Source organism: Oenanthe melanoleuca, chromosome 2, assembly GCF_029582105.1.
Source record: "Oenanthe melanoleuca isolate GR-GAL-2019-014 chromosome 2, OMel1.0, whole genome shotgun sequence".
In the NCBI taxonomy this organism is placed as follows: Eukaryota; Metazoa; Chordata; class Aves; order Passeriformes; family Muscicapidae; genus Oenanthe; species Oenanthe melanoleuca.
Genome location: NC_079335.1, coordinates 45,921,857 through 45,941,226, shown reverse-complemented (window position 1 = coordinate 45,941,226; position 19,370 = coordinate 45,921,857). Strand labels below are relative to the sequence as shown.

Genomic DNA, 19,370 nt, shown 5'->3' with positions numbered 1-19,370 from the left:
ACATCAGTGTGTTACCAACATTATTCATAAATCCAAAATACAACACCATACCAGCTTCTAGGAAGAAACTGAACTCTATCCCTGTGAAAACCAGGACAACAGACAAAACTAGTTAATGAATAAGAGAGCCCAACATGCAGCAAGTTGCAGGAGTCGCTCCTCCCAAGACGCCACTAAGGAAGAGCGATCCCAGGCTCCCCAGAGCTCCCAGGAAGGTACCTGCATGCGCTCGGTGGTGCTGGAAAGCGAGCTGGCTTTGTGGATGAGGTACGTGTGCTCCATGTACTCCGTCAGCCGCTGCAGGAAGCTCAGCGGCTCGTTGAATATCACCGGCATTGTGATCTTTGACAGCTCCTGGTGCACAAATGCAACTCGAGTTAGGAGCTGAATGATTACATACACTGACCTGCAGTAACCCAAGTGTAATTGGCTTGTTGCAAAAATAAATGATGCTCTTAGTGCTAATGCAATGTGCTTGACCTGGCTCTGCTAATACTGAAAGGACAAAACTCTTATGAGCTCAATAAACAGAGCTATGCTGGCGTTAAGGCTACTTTTAAAACAAAGAGAAAACAAACATCAAACTTCCTATCAATGAATGCAATATGAAGGTGAGATGAAACAATGGAAAGAAGCATTAAGGACCCTTTTAAAGACAAAGTTATTTATTATTCCATAAATAGATACAGACTATCTAATTATGTAAACATTATCCTTTTTTGAAGGCGGGTAGGCAAATGGGGAGAAGAGAATGGGAAAGGGCAGGGAAATATAGTGGTACAAGAGTAAAAAGAGGGATTCTGTATTCTGAGTAAAGAAGGGATTTGTAAAGGAATAAGAATGTGAAGGAAACCCTACAGTTTGGATGCTGTTCGCTCTCTCGCCATTTTTAAAAAGCATGCCCTCTGAATTCATAACCAGCAGTTAACAGTTCAATATACATAACAGTTCAAACTGCCTACAGCAGCAAATTAAAAGGGTGCAAGTATGACTGCTGGCCAAGGGTGTGGCAAACAGCACTGTCCTGAGCCTCAACAGCAGCACCTGGCACCAGGAGCCTTGGCAGATACTCTGGTACAAGACACTTCAAGTTCTGCTGACCCCACAACTACAACTTCTCTGCATATATTGCTGCAAAGCAGAATGAAGACCCTTTTTTCCTGCACACACCTTATGCAAGACAGCCTTTCAATCTGTTCTTTTTATTTTGTAACACTTTTCCAATAAAGCGTTACAAAATACAAAGGGCTTCTCCACACTGGGAGAAGCCTCAGACACTTCACACCAGCTCCAGAGACTTGGAACTGCTGATGCAGGCATTCCCCAGCATTTCCACACCTCGCTGCTTGGTGCTGCTCCTAACTACACCAAGGGGAGGAGGAGAAAACAGCAACTAAACCCACAAATCTTCCCTTCTGTAGACTATTATTAGATACTGACAGAGGTTTACCAGCAGCAAGTATTTTCAGCCTATTGTGGGATCTAATGAGGAGAAGAGCTCTTCTCAATTCACACCTAGCTGGAAGCAGATTAGCTGCCAACCAGCTAACTCTGATCTGGCCACCGTCTGGTCAGTAACACCATGGAAGGAGGAAGACTCAGATAACTAAAGGGAATGGACAAAAGCAAAAAGAAAGTGGTTGTTTTCTGGGGTTGTTTTGCTTTTTCCACAGTCAAAATAAATTAAAGAAAATCCCCCACAAGGTATTTAAAGGGTTCAAGTCAGGATAAGCTTTTACTGAAAGAATATTGCTCTGACCAAGTCTTACCTTCTTAAGTTGTGAAAGCAAATAAAGCATAAGCAGAAAATTAAAAATAAACAAACTAAAACAAACAAATCATCCTCATTAACAAACAGAAAAACACATACAAAAGACCTCTTCTCCCAAACAAGTTTTCATTTGGGCCTCAAATAAAACAATCACTCCCCATTTTTTATCACAGCTTTCTGATTACCTACCATGCCAATGCATTTTCTTAAGATACTCCAAATACTGAAGTCATTTCTGGAAAACATTGGAGATGGTAAACTTGTTCTGTGGAAAGGATGAGAAAAAAAAAAACAAACCGGAAGTAAAGAAAAGTTTTCCAATACTAACCATGACTAAGAAACTAAATGCTCATTTATGAAAGTAACAGTTTCCCAACATCTAAATTAAAACCCAGGGGGAATGACAGTGCTTCTTTGAAGCGCTTAAACTGTTTTACCTACATAGAACATGAATTACTCCAAAACCAGAACTATTAACTTTGCATAACGTCAGAGGAAGGAATGTCTACAGCAGCCATCAGAACAGTTTTCACAATGGCACCATTGAGATACCTGGTTGTGTATTTGTGAGAAAACTGAAGTTAACTGAATAGGTAGGTAAATATGTTCACTATGTCTGAACAGATCTGAGGGTGAAACAGTGTGGCTGTTTTGGGGTTTTTCTGCTAGCCCCCTTTATACTGACAATGAAGGGCCACATCATTTATGGTGTATATTAAAACCAGCCCTCAGGAACAACAGAAGAAAGCAGCATCATTAAAGAAGAGAAAGCAGAGCAGCCTGTTCTACAGGAGGCTGACATATCCTGAAACAAGCCACAAGCATACTTTCAAGGACCAGCATTTAGGCTGAGAACATATTTCTCAGCCTTATGGGACATCAGGCACAGAGTTTGTTCAGTTTTCTTACTGTTACTGACCAGCTCAACTGTTAATCCAATTTACTTCTAGAAAGGCATAAATATTGGTCAAAGTCCTCTGTCCACAACACAAATCCATTTTTGGATCATGAAGCTATTACCAGTGAGCAAAATTAACAATTTTTCTGTTCTTATCAATAGATAAAAATTACCTAGAGCTCACTCAAACTGCATGAACTATTTAAAGTTTCAAAGTTTAGTTAACTCTAAATTATTGTGTTGCCCTCCTAACCAAAGTTGTCTTGTCTCTGCTCAAGGCAGCTAAAGTAATATTTTTCACAGTGTGAACAGGCTGTACCTTCATTTTCCAACCCACCTCTCTGATAAACAGAAACACAGCCTAGAGAAAAAAAAAAATACTCAGGCTAAACTGTTTCAGTAGCTCTACTTCCTGTGCTACCTCCCCTACTTATCTGCCACTGGAACACCTTTACCAGGGCTGATAATTGAGTTTTCAGAAAGAATAAAACAAACAAAAAAAAAAAAAGTTCCTTAAAAATCAAACAAGCCCATCCCATCAAAAACCGAGTCATATGTTTGATCTCCTCATGGTAGCAAACTATTGTGTCAGCAAGTAGCTACAAGCCCAACACAGACTTGTTCTACTCAGATCCCCTGCAGAGGATGAGTGGGTAAGAGGATTTATTTTAATTGACCAACATACCACCACTCACTCCCTATTCTGACTTTTCACTGACACAAAAGTGTTTTGTGAAACAGATCATCTTGAATAATATTAGGTATAAAATACTTCTGTGGATGTTTTGATGCAAATGTCCAGGAGAGGACAGTGTCCACCAGCTATCCAGGCTTATCTTCATTTGTAATGTTAACTTGTTTTTCCTGTGTGTCCTTTAATGCAGGCAGTCAGCAGAGTGGGTATTTGTGTTTAAGTAAGCCCTTCTGCAAGTTAAACACATTAACCCTCACTTTGCTGAAGTATACAAAGGAATTACTTTTCTTACATACTAAAACTTACATTTTCATTGAAGTTAACCTGCCCTTCTGCTCAATTTGTTTAATCACTTGAAAGCTGGCATTCAGTTTCAGCCCCTCATCTGTATTTGCTGCTTATATCAAACTGCTATGGGAGTTAGCTCTCTCCTCCCTCTAAAATACACACACACAGAAAAAACAAACAAAGCATTTTTAAGCCACCAAGGAAGATCCCAGGGACAAGTAAGGACATGTGGACTAATGACAGGCAGCCAAGACAAGCCAGGCCTACTAACCTTGACATTAACTGTGATTAAACAAATGGTTTTTGAATACAAAAATTTCCCTCCAGATGCCAATTCCAAAAACAACTCGGGAAGTTAATTTTAGCTTTAAGTGACAAAAACATCTGCTGGAATTTCTGTGCAGTAGAACAGATGAGAGGTATTTAGGATGCTTCACTTAAACAAAAACACTTGTCCAAAGCATTAGCTACTACACATCAACTGCTACAGGAATCTTGTGGGGGAAGGAAACATATGGAGTCAAAAACACGTGCTTTTTATGCCAACCTGAACAAACAATCTCCTGTCTCCCATGAACACAACGTGCTTGCATTCTGAAAAGCCTTCAATGCAGGGACCAAAGGGAAAGCCACAACAAAAGTCAACAATAAGAGGAAAACAGCAGTGACAAGTGGATGTAAAATGTTGGTACTTAATACAGAATATTTTTATACACTGGAGTTTTTTGGGAGTATGCTTGGACTTTTTTGAGGGGTGGGAGTGTTCTTGCCTTTTTATTTTTTTAAGTTTGGCTCAGATTAAAAAATTCCCTCTTAAAAATAAGTTATTTGAATGCTTCCTGATTATTTACTGTACTATTCTGTCTCTCAAATCCTCTCTCAAGAAGTGTAACAAAAATTAAGTCTACTCTCAAAACACTCTGTGAACAATCAGCAGGATACAAACTACATTTAAAAAGGTAAAAAAACAAACAAAAAAATGGAAAAAATCCCCAGGATAAACCTGCAGATTATACATGGTACTGGCTTCATCTATTTGTATATATACTTCCCAGCACTTTTAATTTCTTTGGACCAACAGTGCTTTATTCCTCAATTCTTTATTCCTAGACTTCCAAACCCAAAGCATGTATGCTTCCCTTGCCAAGCAAAAAACAACCTCCACTTCTGTGTGGAAAACTCTCAACCACTCAAATAATATCTGAGGTACAGATTAGAGCTCAGGTTGTCTAGATGAAGACAGGAAATCATTTTATTTAAACTGTGGGCTGAACAGTGTTAGGTAATCTCATGTGCAACCTAAAGGCAAAGATCTTCTACTCATCTGCAGGTTTTAAGCAGAAGAAATTAATCTGGTCTAAGTGACTTGCTTCCATGTGGTTAACAAATGGAAGTTAAAAAAAGGAAAAAGCTATAAGCAAACCCAAGGGATGGATTAAGTGATGTGAAAACATTCTGAACCCCTCACTTTGCATAGCATCAGGAGGTCGTAGGTTTTGCTCTGAAAAGGACACAGGTGGCATCACAGACAGTGCTATTTGACCACATGCACATAGTTAGAACCAACCCCCAGACTAAACAGGCACAAACTGGAGCCAGCAGCTCCAGGCAGGTGACACAGTTCTGAAGTCACATGAAACAGGAGGATGTATCATATAGATAACACGAACCAGGCCAAACGTGGCTACTACCAACAGCCTCAGAAAAGAGGCTAAAGATACCACACACCTCTCATCCCCTGAGAAGGTTCTCTTGGAGGTGAAGTTTAAATTGTCTGAGCTTCTGGGGAGAAAGAGTCTGCATCAATATATCTGGGGACAATTCCTAGTGTGACAAAGTGCCAGATAAAAAAGTCTAACATTATAGCTCGACCTGTAACGTTGTCATAGTCATTTAATCCCATAAAATACAGCCATATATTCTATAGCCATTTAGTCACATAAAATATAGTCATACATTCTTATCTAAATGCAAAACAGATTTTAAAAAAGTTTCACTTTTCTTTAGCACTAAATTATAGCCGATTTATGCACCCGTTTCACTCCAACATCCTATGCTTTCTTAACTACTAGAAAACAGGCAGCTCAGAGAAACAACTGAGGTAGATGTACATGTTTATTACTTTCCATTACTCTATAAAATCAGGAGCTTTGAAATGCTCCTCCAGTCACCTGCTCTCTGTAGTTCTGACAGCACTGGGCAGCATTACAAGAAGTTGCCAAGTAACTTCTTTTTTATAGTAAATGGAAGAGTAATTCATGTTAAAACCCCTCAATACAATGCAAGTCAACATGCACCATCATTCTCATGCTGATTATGTACTGTATCCTCTGTCCTCACTGTTTCCAAGGCAGTGAAGGCAATTCAGATGTCCACCTTCACCTACTGCTTTCTCCCCCACTCCTGAACTTCCTGCTCTAATTAGGGAAGGCACTCAGCCAAGGCCATAAATACCATCTTGCTAACAGCACAAGAGCAAAGCAACACTCTTAGTCAGCTGCTTTATGTTATCTCCCCAAAATATCCATTACTCCACCCAAGCCCTCGTTTGGTTCAGTCTTTGTCTAGTATGAGACACGCACAGGTTGACCCTTGAAACATCAGGTCTGATGCTACCAACTCACTTCAGCAGTTACTGCAATTTAACTATTTAAGATACCAAGTAATTAAAGCCTATCTAGCTTCCTTCTGTAAAATTAAATACCACTTTCCTGCTTTTACAGAAAGGTGGTGTCCCCATCATCCTGTATGTCCAAAATACTTCCAGAATAGTCTCTTTGAAACATGCTGAAGTCTAGCTTTATCTGTAGCACAAATGTTATATTGCCCTTTCACTGAAACTGGAGAATAGTGGTGTCTGTTACATCTCATTAACTCCAGACCTATTGTCCTCCTTTATTGACAAGGAAACAAACAAAAATGGATCATTTGACAACACAAAATAAGCACATGAAACATGGATGAGACTTTTAGAATAAGACTCCCTTTGTTCACATTTGAGTTTCTGATGCCAGGCTAGCAATATTTTTCATTCATTCCTGATACCAACAGAAGGATCAAATAACTCGAAATTAAAGAGGCAATAGGAGGTACAGGACATTAAAGATAAATGAAGGAATTAAAATCCACATAGATTTCAACAAGATCTAATAAAAACCAAGTGTGTCCATTTTTAAACAGCACATTGTTTTTCCAAGGCTGGTGTGCTCCTTCACATCTTGGTGATCCAATCTAAATAAGTAAAAACCAAAATACAGTCTTTATAAAATCATAGCACAACCAATTACTTGTCAATCATCCCTAGCAAAGTTTTACAAGTTTTCTGTTAGCTTTTCAGAGATTCCATGCTCTCTTACCATAAATGCACATTATAGAACTGTAAGAATGGACAACATCCTACCTGTATTTTTTGATTCCGTTTGACAGCGACTCCCCACTGCCACACACCTTTTCTTCGGACATGCCTGAAGTTATTGTATCTTTTGAATCCATGCTGTCCTCTAACGAGTAGGCTGCTGTTGTTTCAAACCCACTTAATGATTTTTCAGATTCTGAATCTGCAAAAGAGCAGGTGCATGTTAATGAATCTACTGCCTGTGCTACACTTCAGTCACTAACAGATCTCCTCGCCTTGTACAAAACTGAAACCTAAGTAGCCTACTGTGTCCTGATGACAGCATCCATTTGGTAAGTAACTAGTACTGCCAGAGACCGCTGCAGCCCAGCATCTAGGTATAAAGAAACTGCACAATAAGCAAGACCACAACACATTAAAAATCCTCTATCCAACCAAGCCAAAATCTGGCATATTTCTTAAACTGAAGCTACCTGACCTTGCTCAGGACAAGTGCCAGTGCCATACAGATGCCAGTACCCTACCGAACAAACAGGTACCTTGAGTAATGACTCCTTCTTCAGTTAGGTCTAAGTTCTTAAGACTCTCAGTGCTCCTCACCAACCTTCACTTCCCAACTCACTGAGCAAGTGTCAGAGAACAGGAGGATGTATCATATAGATAACACAAACTACGTAGGTCCCAGCAACGTCTAAGTGATAAGCTCAACAATCAATAAGATAAACTTTGTACTGTGGAAGGCAGGTTAATAGTACAATCCACATCACATCTCAAACTAAACCAAACATCAACAACAACACCTTTCTAAGCAGTGTTTTGGTCAGGCATTGCTTGTCCAGCTCTGGAGATCAGACAGTGCTGCCCCAAATCAGAAGGTACAAATTTCCTAGCAAAGGCTGTATTTTTGTGTCAGGCTTTCTTTCAAACCTGACAAGGATTATCCAATTGCAAGTTCCAGGAAGTGAGGGAGCAACTCAAGACATCAACTTCTGTCTCATTTGAAAAATTCTTTAGCAGAAACCAGGTACCACATTGAATGGTAAACAGTTAATGCAAGCCTCACTGCTTCTGAAAAAACATAGACCCAATCTACAGTAGACCCTATTCCTGCCATGTACTGCTTCCAGCATATGCTGCTGCTCTTGGCTGCAAAACCCCAGAGAAATAATTGCAAAATTAGCCATTCTCTCACACACTCGTTCTAGTTCAAAACCAGTAATCAAAATCTGCTGAAGCAGCAGCCAGTCCAAAAGAATATCTCACTCACAGCTGTCTCCTGCCAGGTGCTTTCTTGTTTTGTCTTTAAAATGCTATGCCAGTAGCTTCTCCAGAACATGTAAATTTTATATTGCTTTGTGTAAATATATAGTGATAGGAGGACTTTCTACCACATCCAGATCATGTAAGGGTCAGGAACAGAACAGAATCCTGATAAATGGATAGTCTGTGTCACTATGTCTCCATACTTTCTAGCGAGAGAGATCTAGAAAGTAAAGGAGATCTTTAATTTAAAACATCCATGCCTATCCTCATCAAGACAGTACTGAAATTAAGACAGTTGCTAGGGAATGAAAAGAACTGCCAGCTGGTGCTGAGGATATGTTAAAGAAGTGGACTGGCACTCCAGAAAAATCTTCTCACAATTTTCCCCAAATTTGTCAGTCTAGTTCTGTGCCAAGTTATGATATAACATATCAAAGCATTAGTTTGGTGGGTACTATATTTAACAAGTAGGGTAAGGAAAAGCATTTTTACTTGGGAGAAGTTTGTTACATAAAATACAGATTTATCCAGAGATCCTAAACCCAGGTAGCCAGGAAAACACAGTTTTCCTGCATATCCAAATACTGCAGAGGAAGAGACACTCTAGGAGTCTAACACAGTTTGGGCCTCAGCTTCCTGACCACACAACAAGCTATAAGCCCCCTGGAGGTATGTATTCCACCTCTCCTTTGGAAGAGTTGTTCAACAGTGCCAACAGTTATGACAAGAAAAGCATGAAGCCAAGCCAGTAACATAAAGGAAACTCTGGCTCCTGTAGGGTCCTTTCTCCTCTTGTACCATCCAGGACAGTCATGCTTTCAGTCATAGTGTGCAAATTCCTTCAATCTGAGTTTCTGCAACAGACCCAGGACTCCAGAGCAGAAAGGCAAGAGCAGATAAGCTTCACCAGAACTGCCTGTCACTCTTGGATATGCTTCTTGGTATAAGAGAGATTTTTAAATACCACACACGTTCAGTTCTCCTCATGCTGGCCTTACAGTGCCAAGAGATTATTCTTCTGGACTGAGCTCCACACCTGCAAGTCTTTCCAGAGCTGTAGACACTGACCAGACAGCCTTCCCCAGGGAATGTGCCTTCCTAATGTAAGAATACCATGCTACACAAGAAGAAACAGTAGAAGAATGTAACACAACTGTTGTAAGAAATTGCTCCCTAGAAAAACCTCACACACTTCCCCAAGAAACAGAAAGTAATCAATCAACAACAGCTCTTGCCTTTAAAGATCTCAGTCTCCAAACCCCTAACCTCAGCTACCTCCTTTAACCCAATGAACTTAGCAAGCCTTGAGAATTTGTTAGGGTGTCAGAGTGAACAAGCCTAGTACTGTATTGTGAGCACAGATCAACAGGCAACTCAAACTGAGCTTTTCCCTATGCACTTGCAGCGAACTCTTTTCTGAATTAAGATTTGCATACTCCCCCGTCACTGCAAAAAAAGATTTATATTCACAAGTTTCTACAGAGCAGCTGTCAAACAGATGACTAGGAGAAAATGAGGGTTTTTTTTTAATCAAACTTAAAAGGTTGTGGGCTGAGGAGGGTGGAGAAGGAATAAGAGTCCCTGTTCAGTAGCCAAAATTTTAAAGTGATCTGAGACAAGACCAGGCTGACTAGGAAGCTCTCCAGCTCAGGAAACCTGAAAGAGTAACAGTACAAACACCAGCTACATTTTGCAAGAGTGGGAGAGCACTGGGAAACAGCAGAAGCAATGACAAACTTAACTCAAGGGACCTCACTTCCTATTGCTACAACTGGTAAGTCTCCAGATGCAGATAGAAAAGTATGGCCAATGTTTTTGATTAATAAATAAACCTGAGAAGTATAGTGTTTGACCATTGGCACTATTGGGTTTCAACTCTGACCAGGTGTTTCCCATCTCTCTGAGATGTCTGAATTTGTTCTTTTAACCTGTTCAAGGCAAGAAGTGACAGGAAGCAGTGTTCTCACAGAGGCTGGGAAGTATTTTTGGTACATGTTCAAAAAAAGCCACTTGACAAACTACTCTAAACATGGAAGGAAGGGCAAGAGGTTTCTATGCTTTTTGTACCATTTTTGCTTTTAAGTGATCTGATTACTGGAGACTAAGGAACAAGCAAAAGCAAGTGATGTAGTTGTACTTCTTGTACCATTTAGGAGATTTATTTATAAACACAGTACTGAGTACTGGTAGATACCAGCAGAAGCTGCACTATGACAGGTTAGCTTCAGTTAGCTACTCAAATATTCCTGTAGCTAAATAACTGTTTTTATTGCAAGATTGCTTCTACTCAAAGCCATCAATAATAACCCTCTCAACACACATAAAAATCCTGTTTGCAGAAAAACCCCCACCTCTCAGATAAGACCTGTTTAAAAGACAAAAACAAAGGCAGATCTAAACTCTCCCCAAACTGGGTGCACAATTTGCATGTAAGAATGGAATGTGATCTGAAAGGCAAAAATCAAGTACCTTTACCCTTTAATTCTTGACCTTCTTAGCCATTTTTAAGCAACGTGGGTGCTCTCTGCATTCCTATTCCATTTTCATATGCTCCTCAGGTCTGTAATAATCAAAGCTAATAACTTCTCCAGCTCTCTAGGAGATGGCATTGGTATTTTAGAATTTTGCTACTTGTTCAGTCTACTTCTGCCCCACCCTGCTTTAAACATAGAAGACTTTGACACATGTTAAGCATCCAATCCTGAAAGTGAGAGCTGCAGCACTCTGTGTGGTATCGAGTTTAATTACACATTTCCACCACTCCCATGATGAGCGGAGCGCTCCGGGAAGCGCTGTTAACTGACCTATGGCTATCAGAGTTCAGATTAATAACAGCCTTAACTTTGCTCTTCTTAACACTGGGTACCATGCTTTGGAAAGACAAGTAACTTGCATAGGTTCTTCCTTTAATTTTTCTCTCATTGCAGGGATTTATGAATTACTGCAACAGTCAAAAAGGACTGACAATAGTGTATCACTTAAAAAGAAATGAGAGTTCTGAAAATAAACTCCAACTTCAGTAAGTAATCTTACCACACTGCAAACATTTTCCTCATCCCAGTTTTGGAAAACGAAGAGCATATTTCTGTAACTCTGGTCACAATTTCTACAAACAGAACCACACACCACAGACTTTAACAGTGAACAATTCATGCCAACACTAGCAGGTAGCATGGCTCAGGCTGGAGCAGATTTGCAAGAGGAACAGATGGTGCTGAAGACTTGACAATTGAACCAGATACATTTCTAGTGCTGTTCTCTTCAGATCTGCTCTTACTCTGCTGCCATGGACTGAGTGCCCAATAGGAACTGGACTGCATCTTCTGATTCAGCTTCATTCAGGAGCAATCGGATTGTTCTACAATGTGAACCAGAGCATGGCATATGGGGACAAGCAGTTGCTGCAGTATGAATACATCCTTTTTGGTACACCTCTTCCTCAAAAATGTGCTTGAAAATTGCTCTGAATTGTCTCATTAGTGATACTTCCGTTGAGAGTAAACAAAAAAATGTCTTTTATACAGACAAAATTCTTTAAAAAGAAAAACCAAAATGCAGCAGTGGCATCTTCTTTCAACCTGTCAAGTCAAAACTAACAATTCTTCAGCTCAAAGAGCAAACCTACTTATGCAACACTCTCACTTCTAAACTCACTCCTACAGCAGGGATTTAAAAATTCATAGAACTGCAAGCAGAAAAAATGGCATCCTGGTAGAAAAAATACTCTAAGTAGTGGCATTTTCCCACTGACAGACATTATAACTTGTTATATCACCCTGTTAAAATACACTAGCATTTGCTCAATCTCCTATACAACCAAGAAAGGTAATTCATGAATATGGGTATTTGTCCAAAATCAATATAATTTAACACTATCAGTTTGCAAATCAGGTTAAGCAAAAGCATCACAGATAGTTGTAGCAATTTAGATTTCCAGAAACAAAAAACCAAAAAACCAACAACAACAACAAAAAAAACCAACCCCAAAACAAACAAACAAAAAAAAAAACCAAAAAAATTCCTCTCCTTGAACCATACCAACACAAAAATAGTTTCTTTTATGCTTAAAGTGAAAGTGGTAACATGTATTCAGCAGTCAAGAAAATACATCACATTTCCCTTTTTCTAGCCACCTCCCCATCCCCACCCCTTCAGAGACAGAAAGGACCTTAATCTCTGCAAAGCACTAAATATGAACAACCTAGAGAAGAGAATCTAACACCAGTCTGATTAAAATGATGGACAGCCAAAAAAGTAAGTCTGTCCCAGAAAATTATTTAAAATGCAATTAAGATGAACTATGTCAAGTAACTTCTCCCAAAGGAGAAAGAAATCACGTTTGGGGGTTTTTTTAAGTATGTTTCTGTACATATGTACTCAGCAAATTTCACAATTTTACAAATCCACTTGATATGATTTGCTTGTAGCTTGCAAGGACAAGGACTACCACCTCTGACAACAGGAGAGGTGGCTTTGGACACTTTCATTTAAACAGTATTTAGAGATCAGGTCAGTTATGAGATGTAGTAACTAGCAGCTCTTTAAAGCTTAATATTCTCTCATATGCACAAAGCAAGCCCAGCTGGAGAGACTGCATTCCAACAGCATCAGATAAAGAACTATTCTCTGCTTTGTTGACAATCAAAAGAGCCTGAGGCCTTTCAGCAAAATTGTTCCTTTGGTTCCAGAAGAAGAACCTGTTTTAGTGTTCCTCAGTCTCTTCTTCTACTTGAAGACTTGATAAATTTGCTGCTTTGCCAAACAGCAAAGTCTGCTTCACTAAGTTGATTCACTATGTTCCTGTGCATAGACTTCCTTTGCCTGTTTTTTCACAGCTTAAGTTTCTCACTGCAGAACACCTGTGAAGGAGTCTGGGAACACTGCTTTTCTCATCTGTCAGAACATCAGACAGTTCAGTTCACAGAAAAAGTAACCCCATACTTGCTAGTGAAGTTTGCCATCACAACCCAATTGTCTGCTGCAGTTAGATTATGTTCACCCTCAAGCTTTTCCAGATCCTTCATAGTTGTAGGCAGGCGTGTGCTGCCAGATCAGCCAGTTAGAGCAACTACTGAGCTGCACTATGTACAGACTCTCTACACAAATGCATGTTGTAATCATCTCAGGCAGTTCAGAATCTTCCAAAATCACTACAGGCATGTTCTGCACATAAAATTATGAAAGATACTAAAGAACAGATAGGGAAAGAAAAGACATTCAAGAAATGCATGCAGGACTTTGATTCATCCTTTTCTTTCATGTTTAACACTTCAAGTATATAAAATTGAAATAGAACAAGCCTTTCTTAACATCATTATCCCCCAAAACTAGGGATTTTTATAGTTTGATTTCAACAGCAGAACAAAGTGAAAAGCACACACCACCCATACAAAGCAAGTCAGAAGGCTACAAGATACAGTTACCTCTCCCAAAATAGGAGCCTTATGTTTTGCTATTTAAAAAAAAGTGTGTAGACTCCCAAGCAATGAGACCTTTCATTTCTGTCCTGTGGTTTTCTAGCCTTTGGTCATGCTAAGGTGAAGCAATACAACACTGCAGGTGAACTCTGGCAAATTTTTAGAGTCCTGCTCACAAAACACATCAAGCATACTCCTAAAATTAGGTCCATGTTAGAAAGGCAGGGATTTCACTTGAAGTGAGACTGTTCCCACCTTCTTCCCCCACCCCACCCGCCCTCGAGGCAATTGCTACACACATGCTGTCTACACACTCACATTCTGGACATCACCACTTACCTGAAACAGCATCATAGAACTGCTCTTCACTGAGGATGCTGAGAGGTGGAGATCCCTTAACCAGAGACTGCTCTAGTTCATGGTGCTCTGTAGCGAGTGTCTCTAATGCTTCTGACAAGATCTTGTTTTTCTCCTGCTCATGCTCCAGTTTCAAATTCCTCACCTATAAGTAGACACACGCATGAATAAAATCTCATCTCTCTGAAGAATGTGTAGCTGGAAGCTGTTCAGAAAATAGACTCTAATGAATAAATAACTAGCAAACAGCTGGAACTGAAACCACATGGATTAATGAGAATATTACAGTACTTGTGTGATGACAATAAGGTTGTTAGTCAGCATTTTTAGTAGCTAAAAAATCTGACACGTAAGATCTGACAGTATCAATCACAATTCCATAAGTGAATTCAAGCCTAACTGTACCTTAAAACTGAGGGGAAACATTTACAGCTCTACTTGGATGACCCTAACTAGAGTCAGTGATCAGTTTCTACAAGCACCAAGCTCCTTCTACTAGTCTGCTCCAATTTAGGACAAGCAGCATCATCTAAATTGAATTACAGAACAAATGTGAATGCCAGCTACAAATAACTGCAACTGAACTATGAGCTGAAAACATTTAACCCTGAAGATTACAATAGGAGGTTAAAAAAAAGATTCCTCTGGTAACTGACTTAAATGTCAATATGAACAGTCTTCCCTCTGAACTCCCTGAACACTTGACCAAGGAGCCAGAAGTTAACAAAAAGAGAAAAAGAGAAGCCCAGCCATCAGATGGTGAACTTTTTTTAAAACCCATACATGCAATGGGCTCCACAGCAGATGTTGTTATCCATGTTGCAAGTTCAGTACTAGTAATGGGAAAGCAGCATGTCCTTCTTATTTCCTTTTTTATTTTTTATTTTACTTGCTGGTCCTTCCCTGCCTCCTCTCTCTGCCAGGAGAGGGGAGAGGGCTGTAACTGAAGGCTCAGAAATGGCCACTTCTCCCAGCCCAGCAAGGCTTCAGTTGCTACCTCTCCTTCATTCCCTAAACCATCGAATCTTTCCCTTTCTCCCTTCCAGTCCCTTTTTAAAAGCATCCCCAACCCCTGCCTTGTCCTCCAGTTTACTCTCAAAGGTCAGTTTACAACACTAATTCCCCCTCCACTAAGAACATGCAAGGACATGACAATTAATCTCTTGGAACAGTTACAGGGACAACTTACACATATACCAACATTACCTTTTTGAATCTAATTTAAGAACTGTTCGTATGTCCTCTCTGGTTACAGTTTACATTAAAGGTTTACTTTGGAGGCTTTAGCCCCCTCAGTTATAACCACTTCTCAAACAGTGGATTCAGAGCTGAGCACAAAAGAGGCTAGTAAGGAGATATTAAAAGAGATTTGCCACTTCCAGAAAAGAGCTTCTATGCTGGCGGAAACATATCCTCTAGAGAAAGATTTATAGAAGAAATTTTCACCCCCTCAATTGTGCCAAATACTAAATCAGCTGTTTTGGCTGCCAGGCTCCAAGTGTAAGGGGGGAATCCAATTAAATGATAATTAAAAGAGTACAAAATTGGGTTGCTAATTGAAAGCAGAAAAACCAGTAAGTCACTTACTGTCTAATAGTTTTACTCTGAACAAAATGAGAAAAGTCTGGACTAGTTACTGTCGCTTTCATTTAAAGTTCACTCTGACAGTACCAATGAAGACAATTATCACAATGTTTCATAAAAATCAGACATGCCATTGCAAAAGATCTGTTATTAGGCAGTTTCTGCTAAATACATTTGGTATGCTGTCAAATAGTTAAGGAACCACCCACTTAGAGAAACAGCACCCGTGTTTTACTTTCCTGATACAAGGAGGATAGAGGACTGAAAATAAAATGGTACTTCTCATTCTTATTAAACAGCAAAGTAAAACCAGTTATGAAAATGTTATTTGCAAAAACACTGGTTTTGCAGGATTAAATTAGATGCCATAATGCTCTAATGCTTTGGTTTGGTAAGTGATTTGAGCAATTTACAGCCTTATCTAAAACTTACAGCAAATTGTTTTGATTTTCCTTTAATCTAAAAACCAGATGGACCTTTTCAGCATCCTTTAGTCACAGCTGTGTGCCTAAGAAACAACAGCACATACAGGCCTATAACCACACCCGCCCCAAAAAACTATTTTCTTGACTTTGTGGTTCATCTGTCCCATCACAGTGCAGAGCTATTCAGAATTGCAAAAGGTATACTACAAATAAATTCTCTTTTTGTAAAATCAAATTTCAGCTTTACAGTAAGGTTCACTTTTCTGTGTACTCCCAGGTCTCCTGGTTGCCAAACACTTACTAATACAGCAATTACACACCAAGAGGTAACAAAAACCCAAAGCTTTTCATCTTAAGTTTTTTGCTTGAAACTGTTGGGATGTTCATTTATAACTGAATAAAGTGGTTTTAAAGCAACCTTAATCAATATTTAGGGGCTTGAGACGAAAATTGTAACATTTTTGTCAACAGTATGGAGTTTATGGGATGGACACACATTCAGACGGAGTCCCGAGATTGCCCTATCAATCTCTACAGTCTGGCACCTCTACACTAGTCATTCCTTGAGGGCTGTTGTCAGGAAACACTGCAACAACACCACATCCTTAAGCACCAAAACAGTTTTATCATGTCACCATGAGAATGAAAAAGGATTTAAAAAATTGTTCTACTACCCTTATTTGATTGATTTTGCCTATAGAGAAGAAATGCTGGGAGAGATAAAGCTGGAATAACTTTGATGTACCAAGAATACAGTAGAAAGAACTTTGCTTGAAATAAGCAGTTTTTTTTTTAACACAAAGCAGCTTTGAGAGATACCTCCATTATATCAATAATAAAAGTCAAGGTGATGAGGTACACCTCCTAAAATTTACTTGCAGTAAACTGAATGTAAAGGGAGGATGTTGTTTTTTTTTTCTCAGAATCACACACATCCTTCCCAGTTTAACATGAAACACTGCACAGATTGGTGCTGCTTTCAGAACCTAAGTTTATTGAACAATGTAATTGACCAACTGAGTGATAGGTTTTCCCAAAATATAAGCAGCAGATTGCCATTATTCATAATTTTGCCATGCTCTATTTCTCATTCACAAGACATGGTCCTGTTCATTCACGGTCAATGAACAGGATTCTGAGGTGAATTAGTCCATCTACCTTGCTACTTCACCACCATTTTTTGAGATGGCATTTCACCTTTACCCCTTTTGCAAAAGTTGTCTCTTTCCCATTGTGTCTTTCTTCAACATCCCAATACAAAAACATCTGTGAGATTACAGAACACACAAAGTGTAGGATTCATATAATAAGCAGGAAGAAGAGCATGAAACAAAGTTGGGAAGCATTTTCATCTATTAAACTGGATGCAGAGAGACTAGTATTTTTCAGTGAAGTATCACCTGATTTTGTGAAGTTGCATCAGCTGAATACTAAAACATTTAATGAACTGACACAAATATTTATGTAACATAGTAAATAACACCAAAAATTATGCAGATACTTATTGTACACACAGTTCTGGAAACCCAGTCTGGGCATGAGGAATTACTGGAAGAATCATTTCATTGACAGCACGAGTAAGGCACAGCTTGTAATACAGCCAGGGTTTCTGTACCTTCCATGGTGGTGCCTGAGCTGAGAGAGAGAGACAGATGGCAAATTGTGCTGGGTTCAGCTCCTCATCTTCCAGCTATGGAATGGCTGCCACCTATTTGATCCCTGTCAGTGGTGCCCACAATGCCAGTGCCACCAGCAGCATTATGAGCTTTCCTCTGAGCTTTACACAGAAAGTGGCACTGAGTGCTCAAGAGAACCCTGCACAAGGCCAGCTGAGTTCCCAATGCCCAGCTAGCCAGGCCTTCTACCTTATTTATCAGGAGCTGTTCTGCACAACAGCAAATAGCTTTCAATAAAGCTGGGCCTGTGCTCACACTGTTAGACAATGACACGTTATATCGGTCATGCTTCCATCTCTAAAGAGAATGGTATTACAGTCAAACTTCAGATTTACTATTTCTGATGGAAACTATCTACCCTTGTCTCACAGGAGTAAACAATCACTCCATCATTATCCTTACAGCTATAGACACAGCTATAACCTCAGACTGAAGTCTTAGTGGTTCTCTGTCAGTGTATCTAGGTCAGTGCAACAATCCACTTCTATAAACGTACTTCTCCAGCTGAAGTGTTTGAGATCCACGGTCTGGTAACTAGTTTCACTTTTGGTTTAACTGAATGGAAATCTGCTTCAAACAGCTTCCTATAACATTCCTGTAAATGTTGCCACATTGTGAGTTTAAATAGTAGAAGTGAGTTATTTTAGCAATTAGACTTCTCTTTCTTTTGTTAAAGGAAAGTAACAAACTATTTGCAGATATTCCTTTTGCCTTTCCATGTTATCTGAAATCCTGCTAAGCACAAGAGCATGGTTTAAAAGTTAACTTCTTCATTGTGTACTACTGGCAGAAACTTCACATGTCTATTCCAAAATATCAAAAAGCTTATCTGTGTGTAACAAACACCAGTCCCACTCCATTCTGTACCCTCAGTCTTCCTTAGGTAGGTGGGAGACCAGTAACAAGCACCAAACCACTCTCTTTTCTCTTTTTTATCCCCTTTTTCCTTTTCTAAAGGCTGAAGTCTTGAACTACATCAGCACAGCCTGTAACCAAGGCGTCTCTGTCCATCCTGAAGACATCTCAGTACAATACACAAAATACTTGCTTTGTTTGGTACTGGATGCCTTTAATTTAAATTAATGCACAACAACAGTGGCATTTCTGTGGGGCAGGAAAGGATCACACCACTCTATGCCCAGCTTATAAACGATCATCTCAGCAACACGCTATTGCAGCTGCAAATGAACACTAAGCCAAACATATAGTGAGGAAGGCATAGAACAAATACAAAGACCTCAATAATATGCAGTGCTACATGCTTTCAACGTTAGAACAGTAAATTAAAAGACAGCATACCTTAGATCCTACTTCTCCTGGACTGAGAGAGAAAGGACAGCCTTCATAACACCGGAGTGTGGTTTAGCTGAATTTTATTTTCAAGCTCTCAACTTCAGTGTAAGGAACGACTGCCCAAAACAGAGACTTCAGAGTTGTGCTGAAAGGGAGCACCTTCTCTTTCACAGAGAAGCCACGAGGGGATCTGAAGGCAGACTCTGCTGGAATGTCAGAACACTGCGTACCAACCCTGCTCTGCAGTAAGCTGAACACGAGAGCCGCCTGTGACACCGCCTCACCAACGGCTCTGACAGCTCAGAAAGGAGGGTTTGGTTTTCAAAGTGAATGGCTTTGTCCAACTGCC

The 19,370-nt window shown here is 39.7% G+C and overlaps 1 protein-coding gene across 6 annotated transcripts in view; it reads right to left on the bottom strand.

The window, feature by feature from the left end:
• The window catches only part of OSBPL1A (oxysterol binding protein like 1A), a 75,760-nt gene that overhangs the window by 14,780 nt on the left and 41,610 nt on the right, over window positions 1-19,370 (bottom strand). For 3 of the 6 annotated variants that reach the window (XM_056483606.1, XM_056483607.1, XM_056483610.1), the window contains 4 exons: window positions 14,026-14,188; window positions 7,052-7,208; window positions 1,961-2,036; window positions 220-354 (listed from right to left, as the gene is read on the bottom strand). In XM_056483606.1, the coding sequence (XP_056339581.1) occupies window positions 220-354; window positions 1,961-2,036; window positions 7,052-7,208; window positions 14,026-14,188 (531 nt within the window). Of the gene's footprint in view, window positions 1-219; window positions 355-1,960; window positions 2,037-7,051; window positions 7,209-7,484; window positions 7,652-14,025; window positions 14,189-19,370 lie in introns of those variants that run through there. The other 3 variants (XM_056483612.1, XM_056483611.1, XM_056483609.1) reach the window with 3 other exon arrangements.